Source organism: Phascolarctos cinereus, unplaced genomic scaffold (assembly GCF_003287225.1).
Source record: "Phascolarctos cinereus isolate Bilbo 61053 unplaced genomic scaffold, phaCin_HiC Scaffold_4;HRSCAF=312, whole genome shotgun sequence".
Lineage (NCBI taxonomy): Eukaryota > Metazoa > Chordata > Mammalia > Diprotodontia > Phascolarctidae > Phascolarctos > Phascolarctos cinereus.
The window spans coordinates 26,422,165-26,441,266 of NW_027555847.1; the positions used below are offsets into that span (position 1 = coordinate 26,422,165).

The 19,102-nt window shown below is 47.7% G+C and overlaps 1 protein-coding gene across 1 annotated transcript; it reads right to left on the reverse strand.

Moving 5' to 3' along the window:
- Positions 1 to 14,327: 14,327 nt before the first annotated feature.
- FEZF2 (FEZ family zinc finger 2) lies at positions 14,328 to 18,077 on the reverse strand. The gene is made up of 5 exons (XM_020976403.1): positions 17,714 to 18,077; positions 17,148 to 17,674; positions 16,681 to 16,815; positions 16,258 to 16,390; positions 14,328 to 14,899 (listed from the first exon to the last, which is right to left on the reverse strand). Exons 1-5 carry the CDS (start codon positions 18,039 to 18,041, stop codon positions 14,640 to 14,642), a joined length of 1,383 nt encoding a protein of 460 aa, XP_020832062.1. The 5' UTR covers positions 18,042 to 18,077; the 3' UTR covers positions 14,328 to 14,639.
- Positions 18,078 to 19,102: the final 1,025 nt, after the last annotated feature.

The following is a 19,102-nucleotide window of genomic DNA, read 5'->3' on the forward strand; positions in this document are numbered from 1 at the left end:
AGAACATCTAAATCTGTGGAAACCCATAAGGCATTTGCTTACTAAGCAAGGTGAATGCTTGTTGACTGACAGAGCGTTTCACTTTTATCTCTTGGCCTTAACTCCTCAAGTGTAAGGTGAAGTGGCTTGGCAGATATCTCTGAGAGTCCTTCTAGCAGTGGGTGGTCAAGGTCTGCTTAAAAGATGCTTTTGGACCAGGAAAAATTACTCAGGTGGAGATAAGAGCACTTAGTTCCACTGACATTTGAAAGAAAAGCAATCCAAACGCTGTGGAACTTCAGAATCCTAATGCTCGGAACTATTTTGAGGAGGTTTAAAAATATATGTAACTTCTGTTTGAGAATGGTTCTGGGGTGTCAGAGAACTCCAGTGACTCCCGTTGCCTTCAAGATAAGATACACATTCCTCCATTTGGCATTTAAAACCCTTCCCGATCTGGCTGTAGCTTACCTTCCCAGGCTTACTGCATACTGCTTCCCTTTCTTTATGCCTTCTGTGTTCCGGCTAGACTGGAGCACTTAGTGTTCGCCACACATGACATTCCATCTTGGAACCTTTGCACTGGCTGTCCCCCAGGCCTGGAATACACTCGCTCCTCACCGCCCCCTCCCAGAATCCCCAGCTTCCTTCAAAGTAAAGTGCCACATTCTAGAGGAATCTTTCCTTGACTCTCCTCCCCAATCCTACCCCAGTTGCTAGTGCACCCAGAAATAACTTGGTGTATGTTTTGTATTCACTCACATGTTTCCTCTGATAGAATGTAAGCTCCCTGAGGGCAGGGGCTGGTTTTTGTCTTTGTATCCCCAGGATCCTGCCCAGTTTCTGGCATGTAGCTGGTGTTTAATAAATTCTTGATGAATGAATGAATGATAGTCCTTACTGGCGTGATGGGGACAGCTAGGTGGTGAAGTGAACACAGGGCCTGGAGTCAGGAAGACCTGAGTTGAGATCCAGACACAGATACTTACTACCTTTGTGATCTTAGAAAGTCATTTGCCTCAGTTTACTAATATGTGAAATGGGGGGGCAGCTTGGTGGCACATTGGATAGAACTCCAGCCTTGGAGTCAGGAGGACCTGAGTTCAAATCTGGCCTCAGACATTGGACACTTACTAGCTGTGTGACCCTGGGCAAGTCACTTAACCCTGATTGCCTCACCCAAAAAAAAAAAGTGACATCAGAATCCCCTACCTTGTTGTATGGATGAAATGAGAGAAGTAATTGTAGAGCACTCAGTCCAGTGCCTGACACGTAGAGGTACATACAAATGTGAGCTATGATGATGAGGTTTTATGAGTTAGGTTAAAGGAGTATAAATTTAGAGTCCAGCCTTATCATTTTACAGATGGAGAAACTGCCCAGGATCAAACAGCCAGGTAGTGCCCGAGATGAGATTTGAACGCACGTCTCACTGATCCCAAGTCCAATGCCCTATCCACCATCATGCCGATAATGTAGGCTAGAATCCTGACCAGACAATACAGATAGCAGGGTTTTCTAGTGGTTAGGCTGAAAGAGAAGAAGTGGGTGAGATCCAGGAAAGCTCTCACCCAGAAGTCTGTTAAGAGTCTCAAGTTCCTAAGGCAAGCAACCACCTCCTTGGAGGAAATATGGCCTACCCAATATAACTGTTAAGCAGCCACATTTAAGTCATAGGATGTGCTGCTTTTATGATCCCATCTGGAGACTTGGCTAGAAAACCTAACGCTTTAAAACATGGCAGCAACATCTCTTTCTATAAAATTTGTGACTTTGATCAATTACGATGCAACCCAGCCTGGCGGGATGACATTCTCATCAGTGTCAATGGCCACGGCTAGTCACTTTCTCCAGGTGCGGTCTCATTTCGGTTTCCCACCCGGGAAACCCTCTTCTGAGAACTTTGAATATAACAGAGAGGAACATAAATTGATTTCCCCCCAAAATTATAAATGTATTTGATTAGATTCAGGTTGATTCATTCCAGGAACTGCCTTACAACCAGCCTCATTTCCAGGTTTAATAAAAGGAATGTTACACATGCCACTGCTGGTTTGACCACGTGGGGGCAGTGCAGCTTAGCCACCAGGGGTATTGGGTGAATTAACCTTCTGACCTATGGGGATGCCTGGGGACTGACTTAATTTCCCTCTCACTTGTTGAAGAAGATGGCCTCCTTGTTTGGTCATGCTCCCATCAGTTCTCTGAAATGGGCTTCCTAAGCATTTCATTTGGAAGGCAACTAATGTATATTTAACCCGTTGGAGGCCACATGGAGGGATGGCTTTCTCATCAACAGGTCTGCCATGATGCCTGACCTTTGCAAAGTTTTGCATGCTGACTTGCTTCTCCTTTTAAAGGTGTTACAGCCTTTAAAGATAAAACCCAACCATGCTTCTGGGCAACACTGGAGAAGGACAACAACATATTGAACAATATGGTATATTGGAAACAATTCCAGAGTTTGAATCAAGGCATCTAGATTCAAATTCCAGGTCTGCTACTTGCTACCTGTGAGAATGTAGACAAGTTCCTTGGCCTCAATGGGAATCCAGTTCCTTGTGTATAAAATGAAAGGGTTGTACTAGATGGTCTCTAAGTGCCTTTCCAGATAAAAATGTAGGAGCCTGGGTCATCAGCATTATGTCCACAGGCAATAAATGCAATAACATAAAATATAAGAACATAAGTAATACAAAAATACAGGCAATAAATACAGAATAAATTCACAGTAATTTATGAAAAAAGCTTAGTTTTAAAAAACAAAACCAAATCTTTACCATTTAGACTTAGTGGACTTGCATTTGAATTCTCTCTCTGCTACATTCTTAGGAGCATGACCTAGTGAACCTAGAGACAGGGTGACCCGTCTGCCTCTGACAATTACTAGCTATAATGACCTTGGACATTTCACTTAATCTCTCCCAACCTCAGTTTCCTCGTGTATAACCTGAGGGGTTCAGACTAGATGACCTTGGACTTCGCTTCTAGCTCTGAATAAATGGTACTAGTTTGGTAGCTCATAAGTGCCAGCGGAATGTAAGCTATGGCAAATCTTACCAAATGGAGATGGCTGCAGTTATGGGACTGGCATGAATTCCCTGCCTGTTTTGCCAGGACCAGCCTAAGTTCAGAAGGGATCATCACCAAGATAGCTGAAGATCGATTCTTTTTTTAAAACTACAGCAGCTCTTAAAAATGGCAGCATAAAAATGGCAGTTGAAAAAGAAGAGAGGAAGGAAACAAACATTTATTAAGTGCCTTTCTGTGTATCAGGTGCTTGCTAAGCACTTTACAAATATTCTCTTATTTGATCCTCATGCTCCTTATGACCCTCAATTTACAGTCGAAGAAACAGAGACTGAGGTTAAGTGACTTGCCCAAGGTCTCGTAGCTAGTAAATGTCTGAGACCAGATTTAAACTTGAGTCTTCCTGACTCCACAACCTAGCCACCTAGAATTGGCCTTGGAGTCAGAAAACCTGTGTTCAAACACCACCATTAACATTTAATACCTTGTGTCACCTTGGACAAGTCACGTAACCACTTGTAAATTCTTCATTTTATCAAATGAGGGGAGGTAGATGGTGGCCTCTGAGCCTCAAGCTCTTGGTCCATGGTCTTAGAATGTACTAGATTATAGAAAAGTGGCCATCTGCATCAGTGGAGGGAATAATCAATCATATGAACAAAATGACAGATTCTTGAAGAAGTAAAAAAAATAAACCTTGAAATTTAAATCCTTTTTTTTTTCCCACAAGGCAATTGGGGTTAAGTAACGTGCCCAGGGTCACAGAACTAGTGTCAAGTGTCTGGTCTGAGACCAGATTTGAACTCAGGTCTTCCTGACTCCAGGGCTGCTGCTCTATCTACTGTCTGTAGATAGTAGCTAGCTGCCCCCTAAAACCTTCTTTTTCAAGAATAACCCAAATATTCACTACTGAAGTCCTGCTCCAATGCCTCCCAGAGAGATGGGGGTGATCTAAGGCTGTGAACAAAGAAAGCCAAGGGTATTCAACAACCATACTTGGAAAGGGTGCAGGCCATTTGTCTGTGTCCAGCTGAGCTAAGTGGAGAAATACTCCTCACTGGAAAGTAGGCCACTGGGGAATGAGTTATTTTGACCACTGAAACTCATCAAGCCATTTCCAAAGGCTCAGAGGAGACAACATCCTTATCAATGGGAGGAAGGACCAAAGAGATTCTAAGTTTCTAGATTCTTGGACTAGTGAAGCCTCAGTGTCTTTCAAGTATTTTACCCACTTTGCAGAAGTTGAGTTGAAGTTCAATGGATGATGTTAGTCTCAACTTTCTGAGTTTCTTAGAAGTTAAATTTGTTAATGTGTCGTTTTCTTAGAAGTCTCGGTTTTTAAACAGAGATCTCATGTTTTCATAAAGGCATTTTTCTTTACCCTTTGTTAGGTTGAATGGAGACACTGATTTATTTTGAACAAGAGCCTGGTCCTTGAAAACACCAAAGAAAGGTGGAGGGGAAGATAGGCATGCCACCTTGGGGCTGATGGGGCTTCGTATGGTCTTCTGGAAGAGAAATGGGGGAGGGGAAATGGGAAGAGGGGAAGGAATAGGAGGAGGAGGAGAGAGAAGAAGATTGAGGGAAGGAAAATAACTCTTTGGGTAAAATTCTATCAGGATGAGACTAGTAGAAGGAAGCTCTTTTATGAGAATAAAAAAAAATGTAGTTCCTTTATTTTTCAATAAGGCAGACTTTATTTGCATGTTATGTGCACTCATTTGACGATGGCCAGAGGTGAGGACGAGAGCTATAGCACTGTTTCTGTGTTGGTTTGGCATGTTTATTTTGCCCCTTTAATTACATCTAGACATGATTTGGAATCGAACCCAAGAGACCTAGGTTTGATTCCGCCTTAGACGTTTGCTAGTCCTATGACCATGAGTTAGTCATGCTTTCTCTAAACCTCACTTTCCTCATTTCTAACGTAGGCAAAGTACTATTTGCATCATCTCACAGGCTTCTCATGAAGAAAATGCCTTGCAGACCTTAAGGTCTATTGAAATGTGGGTTGTGACTATAGAGAAAGATTGTGAAATGCTCAGAAATAATGCCATAGCTTTTGCCAAGCACTTATTGGAAGCACCCCTCCCCAAGAGGAGAGGCAGCAGGTAGAGGGGACAAGGAGCTGACTGACCTTGGAGTCAGAAAACCGGGGGTCCAAATGCTGCTTCTGCTGCATGTTTGCATATTAGCCGAGGAATGCTGGGCAAGTCCCTTCACTTCTCAGTGCCCTCGGCAGCTATGACTGTGAATGACAGAGGAATGGCCAGATTGTGTCAGTGGAGGGAATTTCTCAACGGGGAGTTGGCTACATCAAAGAAATTACAGGTTCCCATCCCTCACATAGCTTCCCCTCCCCCCACTTCTTCCCTGAAAGGAAAAGTCACCCTTAACATACTGCATTGAAGTGCCTGGCCCCATTTAAAAGATGGAAAGAATAGAAAACCGGAAAATCAGCTAGTTTGTTTTGAGTCTCTTAGCTAGTTTCTGGAAACAACTGTCCCTCCAATCAATGTTATTCATCTGATGATTAAGGTGGAAGAATGGGGAGGGGATGGGGAAGGGGGAAACAGCCATTAGCGAGCTTCTTTTGATTGGCATGTATGCAAGAGTATGCCTCAATTTCAAGTGGGTTTGTTTTGTTTCAAAAATAGAGATGCACCATTGATTTCTTTCAGAAATTGGGCTGGTATTGGTCAAACATATTTCAAGCATATTTAGCTAGGTGGCACAATAAATAGAATGCTAGGCCAGGAGTCAGGAAGATTTGAGTTCAAATCTAGCCTCAAATACTTACTAGCTGTGTGAACTTGGGCAAGTCACTTAACCCTGTTTGCCTCAGTTTCCTCATCTGTAAAATAGAGATCATAATAGCACCTACCTCCTAGGGTTGTTGTGAAGATCAAATGAGATGATACTTATAAAGAGTCTATAGTAGGTGCTATATAAATTACTATTATATTTCTTAAAGCTAGAATAAGTAATTTTGAGATTTATTTTAATGGTGTATGAAATAATTATTATTATAAGTACTGACTCATATATCGGTTTAAAGTTCACGAAATGCTTTATGTATGTTAACTCATTTGTTCCTCACAAAGGACTTAAGAGATATGTATAATCCTAATAATAGGTAGCATTTATACAGATCGATTTACTTTTTAGTGGCTTAAAATTATGCTAAGACTTTTAGAATACCTGGTATATTACTTTTGAGGTTTGCAAAGTACTTTCTGTAGATATTGAGATAATATTGATATGATTTAATCCTTATGGAGATTTTGAGAGGTCAGTACTACACAGATGATTACTCTCCTTTGTACTGATGAGGAAATTGGGGTTCAAAGATTTTTTTTTAGGCAATTGGAGTTAAGTGACTTGCCCAGGGTCACACAGCTAGTATTATGTCAAGGGTTTGGTCTGAGGCTGGATCTGAACTCGAGTCCTCCTGACTTCAGGGCTGGTGCTCTATCCACTACACCATCTAGCTGCCCCAGGGGTTCAAAGATCTTAAGTGTCTTGCCCATGATGTCAGAGACAAGACCAGGCTTTCTGACTTCAGGTCAGTCAGTCCCTTTTACCATGACCCCGAAGTGCCTGTCATAGGAGATGTGACCATTTGATCAGAGCTCTCTGCTTCCTGCCTGGCTTCCTTCCTTCCCTTTCCTCTTTGTATCTAGGGAGATCCATCACCTGGAATCTGTCTGTGCTCAGGGGCTGAGGTCTAGGTTGCTGACAGGAATCTCGGAGTGTGAATGTGGTAACATAGGGTGACTCTGGGGACCGGTACAACTCGAAGGGAAGAAAAGGGGAGTTGCCTCATGAAGGCAGGTTGCTAATTACCAGGACAGTCCTTATAGAGAAATATTGGAATTTGGAACCTGGATTACTTTCTTCCAAGCAGAGACTCTTCACTACAGGGAGTCACAGGAAGGGGCTGGAAAGAGCAACTGGGAGCTTCATGTTGATGTAGAACTTGATAATAGTGCTGAACTTGGAATTCAGGACCTGAGTCCAAATCCTGACTCTGGATGCCCTTGAGCAAATCTTTTAAGTTCTTTAGGCCTCAGTTTCCCTATCTGTACAATGAGAAGGTTGGGCTCGATTGCCTCTGAACTTTCTTCCAGCTCCACTTCCTTCTTTCTTCCCTCTGCCTCATTCTTAACCTCTTCTTCATTCTCCTCCCCCTTTTTCTTCTCCTCCCTCCTCCCCCTCTTCTCTTCCTTCTCCCCCCATTTCTGCCATCTTGCTCATCCTCCTCCTTCCCTCGTTTCTTCTTCCGTGTCCTCTGCCCTCTTTCTTCTTTTCTTCTTCTTCCCCTCCCTTCCTCCTCCTCAATGTGGGCTCCTACAATTATGGCTCCGTAGCCTCAGTGTCCGGCACACAGTAGGCACTTAATCTTCGCTCCTGAATTGTCTGATCATCCCATAGCTTGGGGGAGGAGGCAGAAAGGCCCAGGGCCCTGGCCAGGTGGAGTGGATGGCGCTGGTCCCCCTCCAGGCCTGTCCTCCCCGCGTCCAGTGCGCCCCAGCGAGTCCCGGCCCGGGGTTTTCTCTCTCCTCCCTTTTTTCCTGCGTTCTCCTTGCACCCAGCTCTGAGCAGCCCTGTTTCAGATTGGCCTTTTTCTGTTTGATATAAAGAATAGATGTTGGCCAATTCCATCTTTTCATCACTGTTCTCCAGGCCTAGATCCAAGCCGTTTGTCAGATGCTCATTAACTCCCCCCTTTGGCTGCTTCCCCTGTGTCTCCTAAGCGCATTGTGCCAGGAACCGACGCTTTCTTTTTACTCGGCTCCCTTTCTCGGCTCCATCAGGGAGACAAATTACTTTCCAAAAGGGATCGCCAGGGACGGTTTAATGAGAATTTCTTTTCGGGCTCAAGCATGGAAAGCAATGTAGTTAACATTCGGTGGACTTAATTGGACTTTTCTTTTCTGTCTCCTTTAAGGGGGGAGAAAAGATCCGCAGCTATCCTGTTAATCTCTCATTTGTAATCAATTGTGTTGACTAAACAAAAGTCTAGGGCGTTCTTTCTTCCTGTCCCAGACAAACCTTTGTTGCCTCTAAATGCCTCATTCTCGAGCGATCCCGGCCGTGTAGATGGGCCCGATTGTTGACAGTTCATTATTGCGCTTTTGTCCAGCTAATCTTTCTCGCTGTGTTTTGCATGTGCATGCCTTAATGAGCTCCGTGGGCAATTAACATGTTTCTTGGAGCAAACTGGTTGCTCAGACGTTCGAGAGCCGAGTGCAGGGAAAAGGGCAACGCAGCTGCCTTGAGGTTGTTTACGCCCCGGCATTTTCTCAAGGCTCCTGGCCCCCGCCAGGCCGCCCGGTCCCCATTCTCCCCCTACCCGCTCCCCCCCCCCAGCCCACTTGACGTCCTCCCCACCCCCAGTGAGCACTTCGAGCACACCTGGGCCTGATGCTGTTCCGGGAGTGGGCCCAAGTCCTCCTCCTCCTCCAATCACCACCTCTCGGTCCTCCTTCTCTTCCTCCCCAGTCTCCTTTCCCTCCTCCTTCCTCTCCCTTCCCACCCCTCTTTCCTTCATCCTCCCCTCCCCCATTCCTCCCTTGCTTTTTTTTCTCTCTCCATCCTCCCCTTCCCTCCTCTCCTTCTCCACCTCCTTCCTTTCCACTTTCTTCCCTTCCATCCTCCCTTCCTCTTTGCCGTCCTCTTCCTCCTTCTCCTCCTCCTTCGTGGACTGGCTCCCCGAGCCCATTATCATTTGGTGGGCTGGAAAGGGAGAAGGGCCCGCATGCACACATATGCGATCGAGACAAACTGAGCTTACACCACCACCGCAAGCCCGTCTCCCCGCCCCCTCCCCCCGGCCCCAGACCCCCCAACACTGCGTCTGGATGCTGGCAACTTCACTGTGTCATTCTTTCCATGAAGGAACCTCTAACCCGCCTAAGGCAATGGGACTGATCAATCTGTTCTCTTCTAGGCGGCGGCTTTGGAAGAGGATTTTTTTTTTTTTTGAGTCTTGCTGGCAAGACTGCTGAAGTGTGAGCAGTCATGGACAGAAGAAACATCTTGTAGGGGAAAAGATAATTGGAGTCTTTTTGGTGTCGGTGACAGAATTCCCCTCCCCCGCAATCGCGTCCTTAATATTTTTTTTTAAAGTGTGGTCTATACAATTTAATCAAGGTTAGAGGATTAATATGCGGCGGATGACTACCTTGTTTAAAGCATTTGTTCATGTGGCAAACGACAAGCCTTGCAAACAGTTTGAGATTAAGTGGGAAAAAAGCCGGAGCTTTTCACCCGACCATTCCGATACATGAAGGATACAGTAAGGCCTCTTCGACAGACTGGGGGCTCGTTTCAGGGCCCAGCTTGGCTAAGAAAGGAGTCCAGAAAGTTAAGCACAGGGTCTCTACTCCAGCCCCGTATCCTGCAGGTGAATCCCTCCCTGGAGAAGGGACAGTCCATAAATACAAGAGGGCAGCTGGGAAACGAGCTGAGAGCTTTACCTAGGGGTGGGGTGGGGGGACGCTGTTGTTAGGCTTTCCAGCTGTTTTGGTTACCTGACAATCCAAGGGCGAGGTGTGTTGGGGGTGGGACTCAGGAGAGTTCCTGCAGAAGACATTGGAATGGAACTCTCTAGCTCCAAAGCTCCCAGGTCTTTGCAGAGGGAAGCCCATAGTAACTGCCTACAAACTCTTACCTGGATCGAAAGGTTTTCATAGTTGTTGGCATTGCTTTTGCAGGCAAGCGAAATCTCTTCTGTTCGAGGTCATTTAGCAAAAAAGGGTGGATGTTCTGGAAACTAACTCATTTTAAAATAGTGTGATTTTTCATTTGGAGGTTTCAGGGAAGAGTTTGGCATCAGGACTCCTCAAAGAATGCTCACCCTTTCGGTTGATTACTTTGGAGAGGACAGGTAAATGGAGAGGGAGAAGAGACTGCCGTTTGAGAGAAAATGACTACATCTCTTATCTATTGTTTATTGGGGGGTGGGAGGAAGAAAAAAACACTTGTATTCCAGAGTTTCCCCAATTTTTTTGCTTTTAAATTAGTTTAAAAAAAAACACCTAGATTTGAATGAACAGATTTCCACATTTGCCAAGAGTGATGATGGCACATAGATCCAGTCAGTGTTTGTTGACTGACTCAGTGATGGGTCAAAAAAAATCTGCCTCGTAGGATCATGAGATTGTAGTTCTAAAGGGAGACGACCTCAGAAGCCAGCTAGTTCAGTTTCCTCATTTTACAGATGAGGAAACTGAGGCAACTTTAGTGTTATCTCCATCTTTATAGATGAGGAACTGGGACTAAAAAGAAGTTAAGTGACTTTCCCAAAGTGAAACAACTAGAATCAGAAATGGAATTTCTGATTAAAAAAAGAGAGAGAGCTGCTGCTTGTTTCTAAGTTTCTCTCCTCCAGATGAATCTCTGGTCCAAAGACAGATCAACAACAATAAAACAAAGGGGAAAAAAAATCACAAAAACTTCAGAACACCTTTTGTTGGGGAAGGGATGCTATGTGGGGATCGATGCATGTGATTGATGGAACCAAAATGTGCCTCCCCTAGAAAAGGCAACGTGTCCCTGTTACCAGTTTCAAGTGGTACCCACAGAACTCAGAGATCATTAAAATTTGCTCCTGTCCACCATCCTGCAGAGATGCCTAGGAAACTATCTGCTATTGCTCTGTCGTCAGACAGGAAGGGCTCTTTTACACAATATTGGGATTTCCTGGAGAGGATAGAGTCTACAGAGATTCCAGAGTAGAATCTACATACTCCAGTGGGACCAAACCTCCCTTTGCAGAGAATTCCAGTCACTGAGAAATCTAACATTTAAATTCTCCCTCCCTTCCTCCTTTCCCCACTCCCCCCATCTCCCCAGACTTGTTGGAGCTGTTTGGGGGGAGGTGGTGGGGAAGAATCAGGACTATATCCTTTCAGGAAATGGAATTATAATGTACATGTTCCTATTTCTGAATCGGAGACGCTAAAAATACCCAGTGACAGCCTGATGAAGCTGTTGTCGGCCTCCTTACAAATAAAGTTGACAAATTCCCTTTTTGCTTTCAATGGGCATGTGAATTGGGGGAACCATTGGTGGGAGCCAGAGGGATGCAAAGAGGCCGAGGTGCCTGTCCTGTCTGGGCCTCAGCAAGGTCCTTTTTTTTTTTTTTTTGTGAAGGAGTCCTAAAATGAGGATCCCCTTGTATTGAGGAGCCTGAGGTCTTTCTTTGTAAATCCACTGGCTTCCTGCCTCCCCTGGAATCAGGCATCCCTACAGGGGGAAACTCAAAATCCCCCCCCAAAACCCCCTCAACTTTGGGTTTGTTTCCAGATCAAAGGTGGTGGTGATGGGGGTGGGGGTGATGGTGGAGAGAATGAGACAGCTTTAGATCTTAGATCATTCTGGGAAACATTACACTTAAAAGAAGAGGTCTTAGTGACCCTAGGGTCAAGCCACCATTTTTACTGGGGCTCTTCTTCTGGATCCCAGAATACTAGATTTGCAAGCAACTTTAGAGACTGGATAGTCCAACCACTCCTTTTGCAGTTGAACAAATTGTGGCCTAGAACATAGGCAGGTTTCAATACTAGATCCCAAAAGATTAGGTTTGCCAGGGACCCTAGAGATCAGAGGTCATAGATTTAGAGCTGGAAAGGTCCTTAGAGGCCAAGCTTGTCCAGCCCAGGCTCCTTCTTTTACAGATGAACAAACCGGGGCCCAGATCATAAACGGATTGAGTATGTAGAGCAGACTCTTCAGACTGCCAGAGGGATTTTAGAGATCTCTTCATTTAACTCTGCTTTTACAGATGAATAAATTGGGGTCCAAAAGTAGCATGTACGTTCTCAACTGAACCCCCTGTCCCTCTCAGATATTAAGCAGAAAATAACCCTCTTTCCTCCGATTCAACTTTTCAGTTTGAGAGGCCACGTTGCCTCACGGCCCTTCCCATCCCCCCACCCCAGTCCCTAATTAAAGCCCGTTTCGGGAGGAGGGAATGGGATTGAGGGTGACTGAGCCCCCTGTCTCCCCCCTCCAGCATTTCAGCCGCTTAATCTAGTGGGGTGCGCTGTCACCACCCCTCCCCACTTTTTACACACTCAAAGCTCCTTAATCAGCCCCCAGACAAAGCCCGACGCGTTTATTTCCTTTTTCATTGGCGAGCTTGGGCTGAGCAGCACGCACACGGACCGCAACCCGCGTCCCTTTTCTCCCCTAGAATAATATTGTTCCAAAAGACGTGGGTTGAATAGGCGCTTGGATATTAAAAATAGGGGAGGGCGGTAGCGGCGGCTGCATAGTCGGGGGGGGGTGTGTGCGGGGGACTGGGGCTGCGCAGGGGGGCTGCCCAGAGCTCCCGTTGATGTAATCCAAGTACTTGATTATCCATATTCTGATCAAAAAGGGTTCAGGCAGCCGGCCCCCCTCCTGGGAATGATTAGATGATTAATGTAATGCGGTTTGAAGGGTCTCTGTTTTCTCTCTTAATTTGGGTCATTACTCAGAAAGCGAGCGTGAGATCATTTCATCAGCATTCGAGAAAAAAAAAAGATAGCTATTCAGGAAATTGTTTAAATGCGTCTTAATTAAGGGACCAAAAGGTGACATGTTAGATTATGAAAACCGTCATTATCCCGCATTTCATGCGATTTTAATTCGGGAGTGGGGAGAGAGACCCTCGCCTTAAGTACCCGATTAATAATAATAATAGTCTTCGGAACATTAAATGTTAGATAACATTAGCAGAGTAGCAATAGCCCAGGATCGTTTCCATCTGAACTCCGTCGAAAAAGATGAGAGGAATGAGATTATTATTATTGTTGTAAATAATAATACTATTTAATGCCAATTGAATAGGGTAAGGTGGAGATGGGGTTGTTGAAGCGAACTGAGTTGGTGATGGGGAAGGCCCTGAGGTGAGCCCCACTATCTTTCTTCTGTCCCGGGAGTCCTAGGGAGAGAGCGTCCTTGCTTGGATAGTGGGAAGTTGGGAGGTGAGGAGTGGACGGGGGAGGAAGGGGACCTGGTTGACGGCTCCTTGGCCTCAGGCATCCCAGGCTCTGGCGTCCCAATCTGGAAAAGGCCCGATTGCTCTCTCTGTGTCCTGAGTATTTTTCTCCCTTGGGCATGAGCGCCAGGCCACTAGTCCCTGTAGCCACTGGCCTTTAAAAAAGAAAAGAAAAAGAGAGGGAGATGAACATTTCCCCCGGGAGCTGGGGAGGGGCTGGGGTGGGTTCTTTATGGGTCCAGGAAGCAGAGGCATATGGTGTTGGGGAGTAAGAGGCCCGTCTTGGAGACAGCCCTGGGCCTTTCTGGGGTTCGGGAGGAGCAGATCAAGTTCTGTGAACGAAAGCCCAGGTAAGTAAAATGAACGTAGGAGGAGAAGTAGACCGGAAATGCGCGCGGGCCAATACTGTTGCGAGAGTGGCAGTACAGCCAGGGGCGCACCTACGTGCTCGGCGCCGTCATCGCCGCTCCCAGCCCTCCCTTCTCCCCCTCTCTTCCCACTTTCCCCACCAACTTCCCCGGCTAGAGAAACAGAAGAAACTTCTCCCCGCAGAGCAGTCCAGCAAACAGGTGCTTCCTGGCTCGGCAACACCGTGTGTTTTTCCCACAACACAAAAAACATTTCGCCCCTGGTCCTGCGTAGGAAATTCAACACCCTGGCATAACGGTTATCCTTTCCTTTGGAAGGCGCATCTCACTGTAGGTCACACGTTAGTTAAACACAACACAACAAATAAAACAAGGCATTTCAATGTTTTTGTAAGTTGAATAGAAGCCCCCCAGCCCATTAGTGTGCCAGTTCAGTTACCCAGGAGCACCCCACAAATCGTGTGGAGGTTTCTCTTCCCACTCCAGTTCCAGCGCATCTCCTTCAGTCAAGCTCCCGGCTGGCTTGAAAAACACAAAAGATAACTTTTAGAAATATGGTCAGAGCATCAGCTGCAGGAAGGGAGGAAAGAAGGAAGAAAGGGAGGAAAGGAGGAAGAGAAAGAGAGAAAAAGGGAAAGATGGAAGGAAGAAAGAAAAGGAGAGGGGAATGAAAGAAGGAAGGAAGAATGGATAGAAAGAAGGAAACAGGATAGAAGAGGAAAGGCATTACCATCCACCGCCCTCTCCCAATGCTGGGGAGAGGGCAAAGAAGACTCTTGCGAATGGAATCGGTTTATTATAATCATATATAGATATATTCCTTAATCAATCATACATGGAAATTTACAGAAATGTAGAAAGTGGATGGGCTCATAATGTAGCTCCCTTATATTCAGCCAGTGTCGAAAAGTTAGGTTCAGATAGTCTACCCTCCCCTCCCACCCTCTGTCACCCCTCAATCAAATGTCTCCGGGGAGCTCTGAGGTCCTGAACTTCACTTTAAATAAGTTTTCCCCTTTCTGTACACGTGTGTGTCTGGGGGTGTGTTTGCACAATTCTGCTCCCTATTCATAGGGAGACATTTTAGCTTTCCAAAATAGATGTTGGTTTCGATAAATAGATCTAACCTCTCTGCTGTATGTATATATATATATATATTTATATTTATATATGTATCTATTTAAATCTTAGAAATCAGTGTCTCTCTCTGGTCTCCGAGGGTCAGGTGGTGTGGAGGGAGAGGAACCAGGTCCTGTTTGGAGCCGAAGCTTTCAGCTCTGCACAGTCCGGGGCAAGTCCTTTGTGGAAGGAGCTCCCGGGGCCACACTGTCGTGGAGTTTCCTCACGTGCTTCTTTAGATCAAAGTTTCTGCAAAATCCTTTCCCACAAGTGGCACACGTGAAAGGCTTCTTGTCATTGTGGGTGTGCATATGAAAAGTCAAGTTATAAATCTGGTGGAAGGCCTTGTTGCAGATGGTACACTTGTACTGTTTTTCCCCACTGTGGGTCAGTTTGTGATTTTTGTAGTTTCCTACCAAAAAAGAAAAATAAAAGAATGGGTTTGAATGATGGTGGTGATGGTGGAGGGAGAGGTGAGAGAGATTCCAGGGTCCCAGGCCTGGCCGGGGGGGGGGGAATGGGGGGAATTCATGCTTCAATTGTTGCCCCAAGGAGGCAGTGCTTCATTAGGCTGGGTCCCACAAGTGAGAGTCAAGAAGTTGTCAAACTTGCTTTCCATCAATCTGGAGATGGAGGAGAGGTGCAGCATTGTACTGGGGATGCAATGACTCCAACTTACAAGATGGAGGGAGGGTCAGAGTTCTGACCCATACCACCAACAGGAGCTTGCCTGCCTGCCTTCTCCTTATTGCCCCTGTTACTGCTCTGTGTGTGAGTGTGTGTGTGTGTGGTGTGTGTGTGTGTGTGTGTGTGTGTGTTTAAAGGTATCTTACTGTCTTCCAGACTTTCCATTGGGGAGTTAGGGAGTCTCTCTTTACTCTGGGAAGTCGAAGAAAAATGCAAAGACCTCTCAACTTTAGGCTGTATTCTCAAGGCTCTCTTTTCCCCACTCCCATCCAAGATATTAAATATATACATTTGAGATCACACACACATTTAATATGCACACACAAACTCAATACATATGTAACCCAGCACCCTTACACATATATGGGGTATGCACACACAAACTAAATACATATGTGCACATTTTATACACACAAATGAAACATATACATATATGTGTAGCCTCATATATAGGTATATGTGTATATATGTGTGTGTATAATGTATCTGTGTATGTTTGTCTAGGAAAGCTGAAAACTCAAGCAGACCAGCGTTTGAGAGTGACTTGGGAGGAAGTTAACAAATTTCCTTTTGCCCGTCTGATATGAAGAAAACCTTAAGGGTCTTGTTTGGAGTTGCAACTTTGGGCCTTTCCTGTCCTGACTCCAGTGTTCTCCTCTCCCGTCCCAACCTCCTCATTCTATTTCCGGGACCTCCTTTTTCTCACCCCCTCTTACTGCTATCCTAGCACAGTAAAGGAACATCTTTCCAAACTTCTCCCAAGGACTCTATCATTTTTACTTTTCCTCCATTTCCCCCTTCTGAATGGTAGCAAATAAATCTTTGTTTTGAGAGAGAAAGCCTGCCCTTACCTTCTCCCTAGCCCAGGCCCTAAGACTGAGTCCCATAGGCCAGTCCGCCTGGGCCCCCTTAGTATGATTAGGACAAATGTCTTGGCCGAAAGATGTTAGGAACGAACCAGGGAAAAAGAGATTCTAAACTAAAGTGGGATTGGGTTTTCTCCCCCCCCTCACTCTCTCCTTCTCTTTCTCCCTCACTTGTTGTCCCCCTTCCTTCAGGCAATAGCTCTGGAGGTCCGAGTACCTTTTTGGTGGAACCCTTTCCCGCAGAATTCGCAGACGAAAGGCTTGTAGCCCGCGTGGATTCGGATGTGCGTGTTAAGCGTGGAGCTCCGGTTAAAGGCTTTGCCGCACTGGTTGCATTTGTGAGGTTTTTCCTGGGGTGGAGGAAGGGGGCGGGAGACAGAGAGAGTTTGAGGCGAGGGGCCCCCAAAGTGGAGGAGATGACCCGGTTAGGGAAAGCCTAAACTCTGGCCTCTTCTGGCCCCTAGCTATGAGAAAGAAAGAGAGAGAGAGAGAGAGAGGCTGGAGCCATTCAGAGTGGCTCGAGGAAGTCCCTGGGGTCCCTCTGTCCTGCCCATCCCTCTCTTCTGGGGGTGGCATAGCCCTCATCCAGCCCCGGGGGAGCAGGCCATCAGCCTGGGCTAGCCGGGCGAAGGCCACGTACCTGGGTGTGGATGATTTTGTGTCTGCACAAGGTACTGGCTTGCCGAAAGCCCTTCCCGCAGACTTTGCAGACAAACGGCCTGGCTCCCGTGTGGACCGGCATGTGACGAGTGAGGTTATAGTGAGCGTTAAACACCTAGTGGAGGGGCGGGACACGAGAGGGCTTTGTAGGGCAAGCCCAGAGGGAGAGGCTAGCTCACATACCCCACCTCCGCGGGCCTTCTTTATTTTCATTCCCCGGCACCGGCCTGGTCTCTGCTCCTGGACCTGGGATTAGGCGGGCTAGCGGTTTCCATTCCCCGTGGCCACCCCCGTCCATCCTCCCAACTCCTGGACCCCCTCTTGGCATCCTCAACATGCAGCTAGAAGCAGGCACTGCCGGGTACCGACAGGGAAGTCCGGGCGGTCGAGAGGTGGGGAGCCTCCCTCTCACCAGGGGCTCTCTCCAGGGGACCCTACCCGGCTCACCTTTCCGCACACTTCGCAGGTGAAGTTCTTGGGCTTGCCGTCAGCGGAGCTCGCCGCCAGTTTACCGTGACTCTTGGCCCCGTTACGCTCCGCCGTCAGTGCAGTATTCTCCTTCATTACCTGGTCCAGCTGCCCGGGCAGGCGTTCTTTGTGGGGGTAAGGGGGATGGGGGAATTTGTCCGCGGCCAACGTGGCCAGCTTGGCGTTCTCCAACAAGAAGAGTTTCTGATGGGTGGCCAGGGACGCCTGGGACTGGGAGTTGAGGATGCTGGAGGGGAAGAGGTGCCCATTGAGTAGCTCCGACGGGGGATACGCCGAGGACTCCAGGTAGTTGAAGTAATAGAGGGAGCCATTGCCCGGCAGCCCCACGGCCTGGTTGATGACCTGAGGCTTGATGACCCTGCCGGTGGGCAGCACGGACGGGGCCAGGCTCAACTCCGCTTTGCAGCACATGCCGCAGTTGGCTTTGCACAAGCCGCTGGCACCGCAGAGCTGGGGTCCCCCGCTGCTCCCACCGCCACCACCTCCTCCGCCGCCGCTACCTCCTCCTCCTCCTCCGCTGCTGCCGCCGCCGCCGCCGCCGCCGCCGCCGCTCCGGAGGCTACTCTTCCAAAGCTCGGTGTAGTTGAGCAGAGCCTTGGACGGCATTTCGTAGCCCAGCGGCTGGATGGGGATCATACAAGGCAAGGACGAGCAAAGGCTGAGCATCTTTTTGGCGCCCCCGTCCATCTCCAGGCCCCCTGGTCCCCGGGGTTCGAAGGGGGGCTTGGGCTCCGAAGTCTTGGCCATGATCCTCTCGATGGAGAAGGCCAAGGTTTTGGACGTGGCAGTGGAAGCTCCGGTCCGGGAACAGGATGATGGGACCATGGTCTCGAGGGAAGTCGAGCTCGCCATCTCGAGGAAAAGTTGTCGTGGGTTCCAGTGGTAGGAAGGGAGCAGGGGTGCTGGGGCGCAGAGGGTGGGGGGTGGGGGGGGCGAAGCCGGCCTCCCTCCCAGGCGACGTTGCTCCGATCTAACTCTGCATTCCAGAAAAGGCAGGGAACACACATCAATTTAATAAACGCCTTGTCCGAGTCGGGCCACCCATTTGCATTCAGATAAACCGAGCCCTAAACAATGAGCACCCAAAGGTACCAGATCACTGTTCATTAACCAGGTCGCACAAAAGTAACCGACCAATCTAGATCTCATCAGTTTAAATGAAGGGGAGGGGGGGAGAGGAAGAAAAGAAGGGAGGATAAAAAGGTGGAAAATGAAAGAAGGGAGAAAGCAACCCCCCCCAAGACCCCCAACGTTCCCGAGCAGCCCGGACTCTATAACACTCAAACCAAAAACTAGTAGGAGAAGGGCGGAAAATTTAAAAATAAAAGAAGATGGAAAATCAGTACGTTTACCTTTCTCCCCCGGCGCCGAGGAGAGAGATGCGTACGAGGCACGCAGCAGGGCTACACTGTCACATTTTGATAGCCAACATCTTCCCTCCGCGTGAGATCACTGTCTTTTACATTTAGCTGACATCACATGAAGTCACTTACAGCAGAATGACATGAGCGCACGGGGCTGCGCTCACAGCAGCAGCAGTAGCTCGGCAGTGGTGGCAGCAGCGGCAGCAGCAGCAGCAGAGGGCAGCGGCGGTGGCCCGGGCGTAGTTCCGCGCGCCCAGTTAGCGCCAGGCGGCCCAGCAGCTCCTGGCGCCACAGCCAAAACCGCAGGCGCAGCAGCAACCCGTAGCCCCTAAAAGTTGAACGTCGACAATTCGCAGCCGAGTATCCGAGCGCCCCTGGGGCAAGTGCGCGCCACTTGCTAAGCAGGGGAGAGAAAAAGAGAGAGTGAGAGAGAGAGAGAGAGAGAGAGAGAGAGGAGAGAGAGAGAGAGAGAGAGAGAGAGAGAGAGCAGATAGAAAGGAGTGTGTGTGTGCGCGCGCGTGCGTGTGTGTGTGTGTGTGTGTGTGTGTG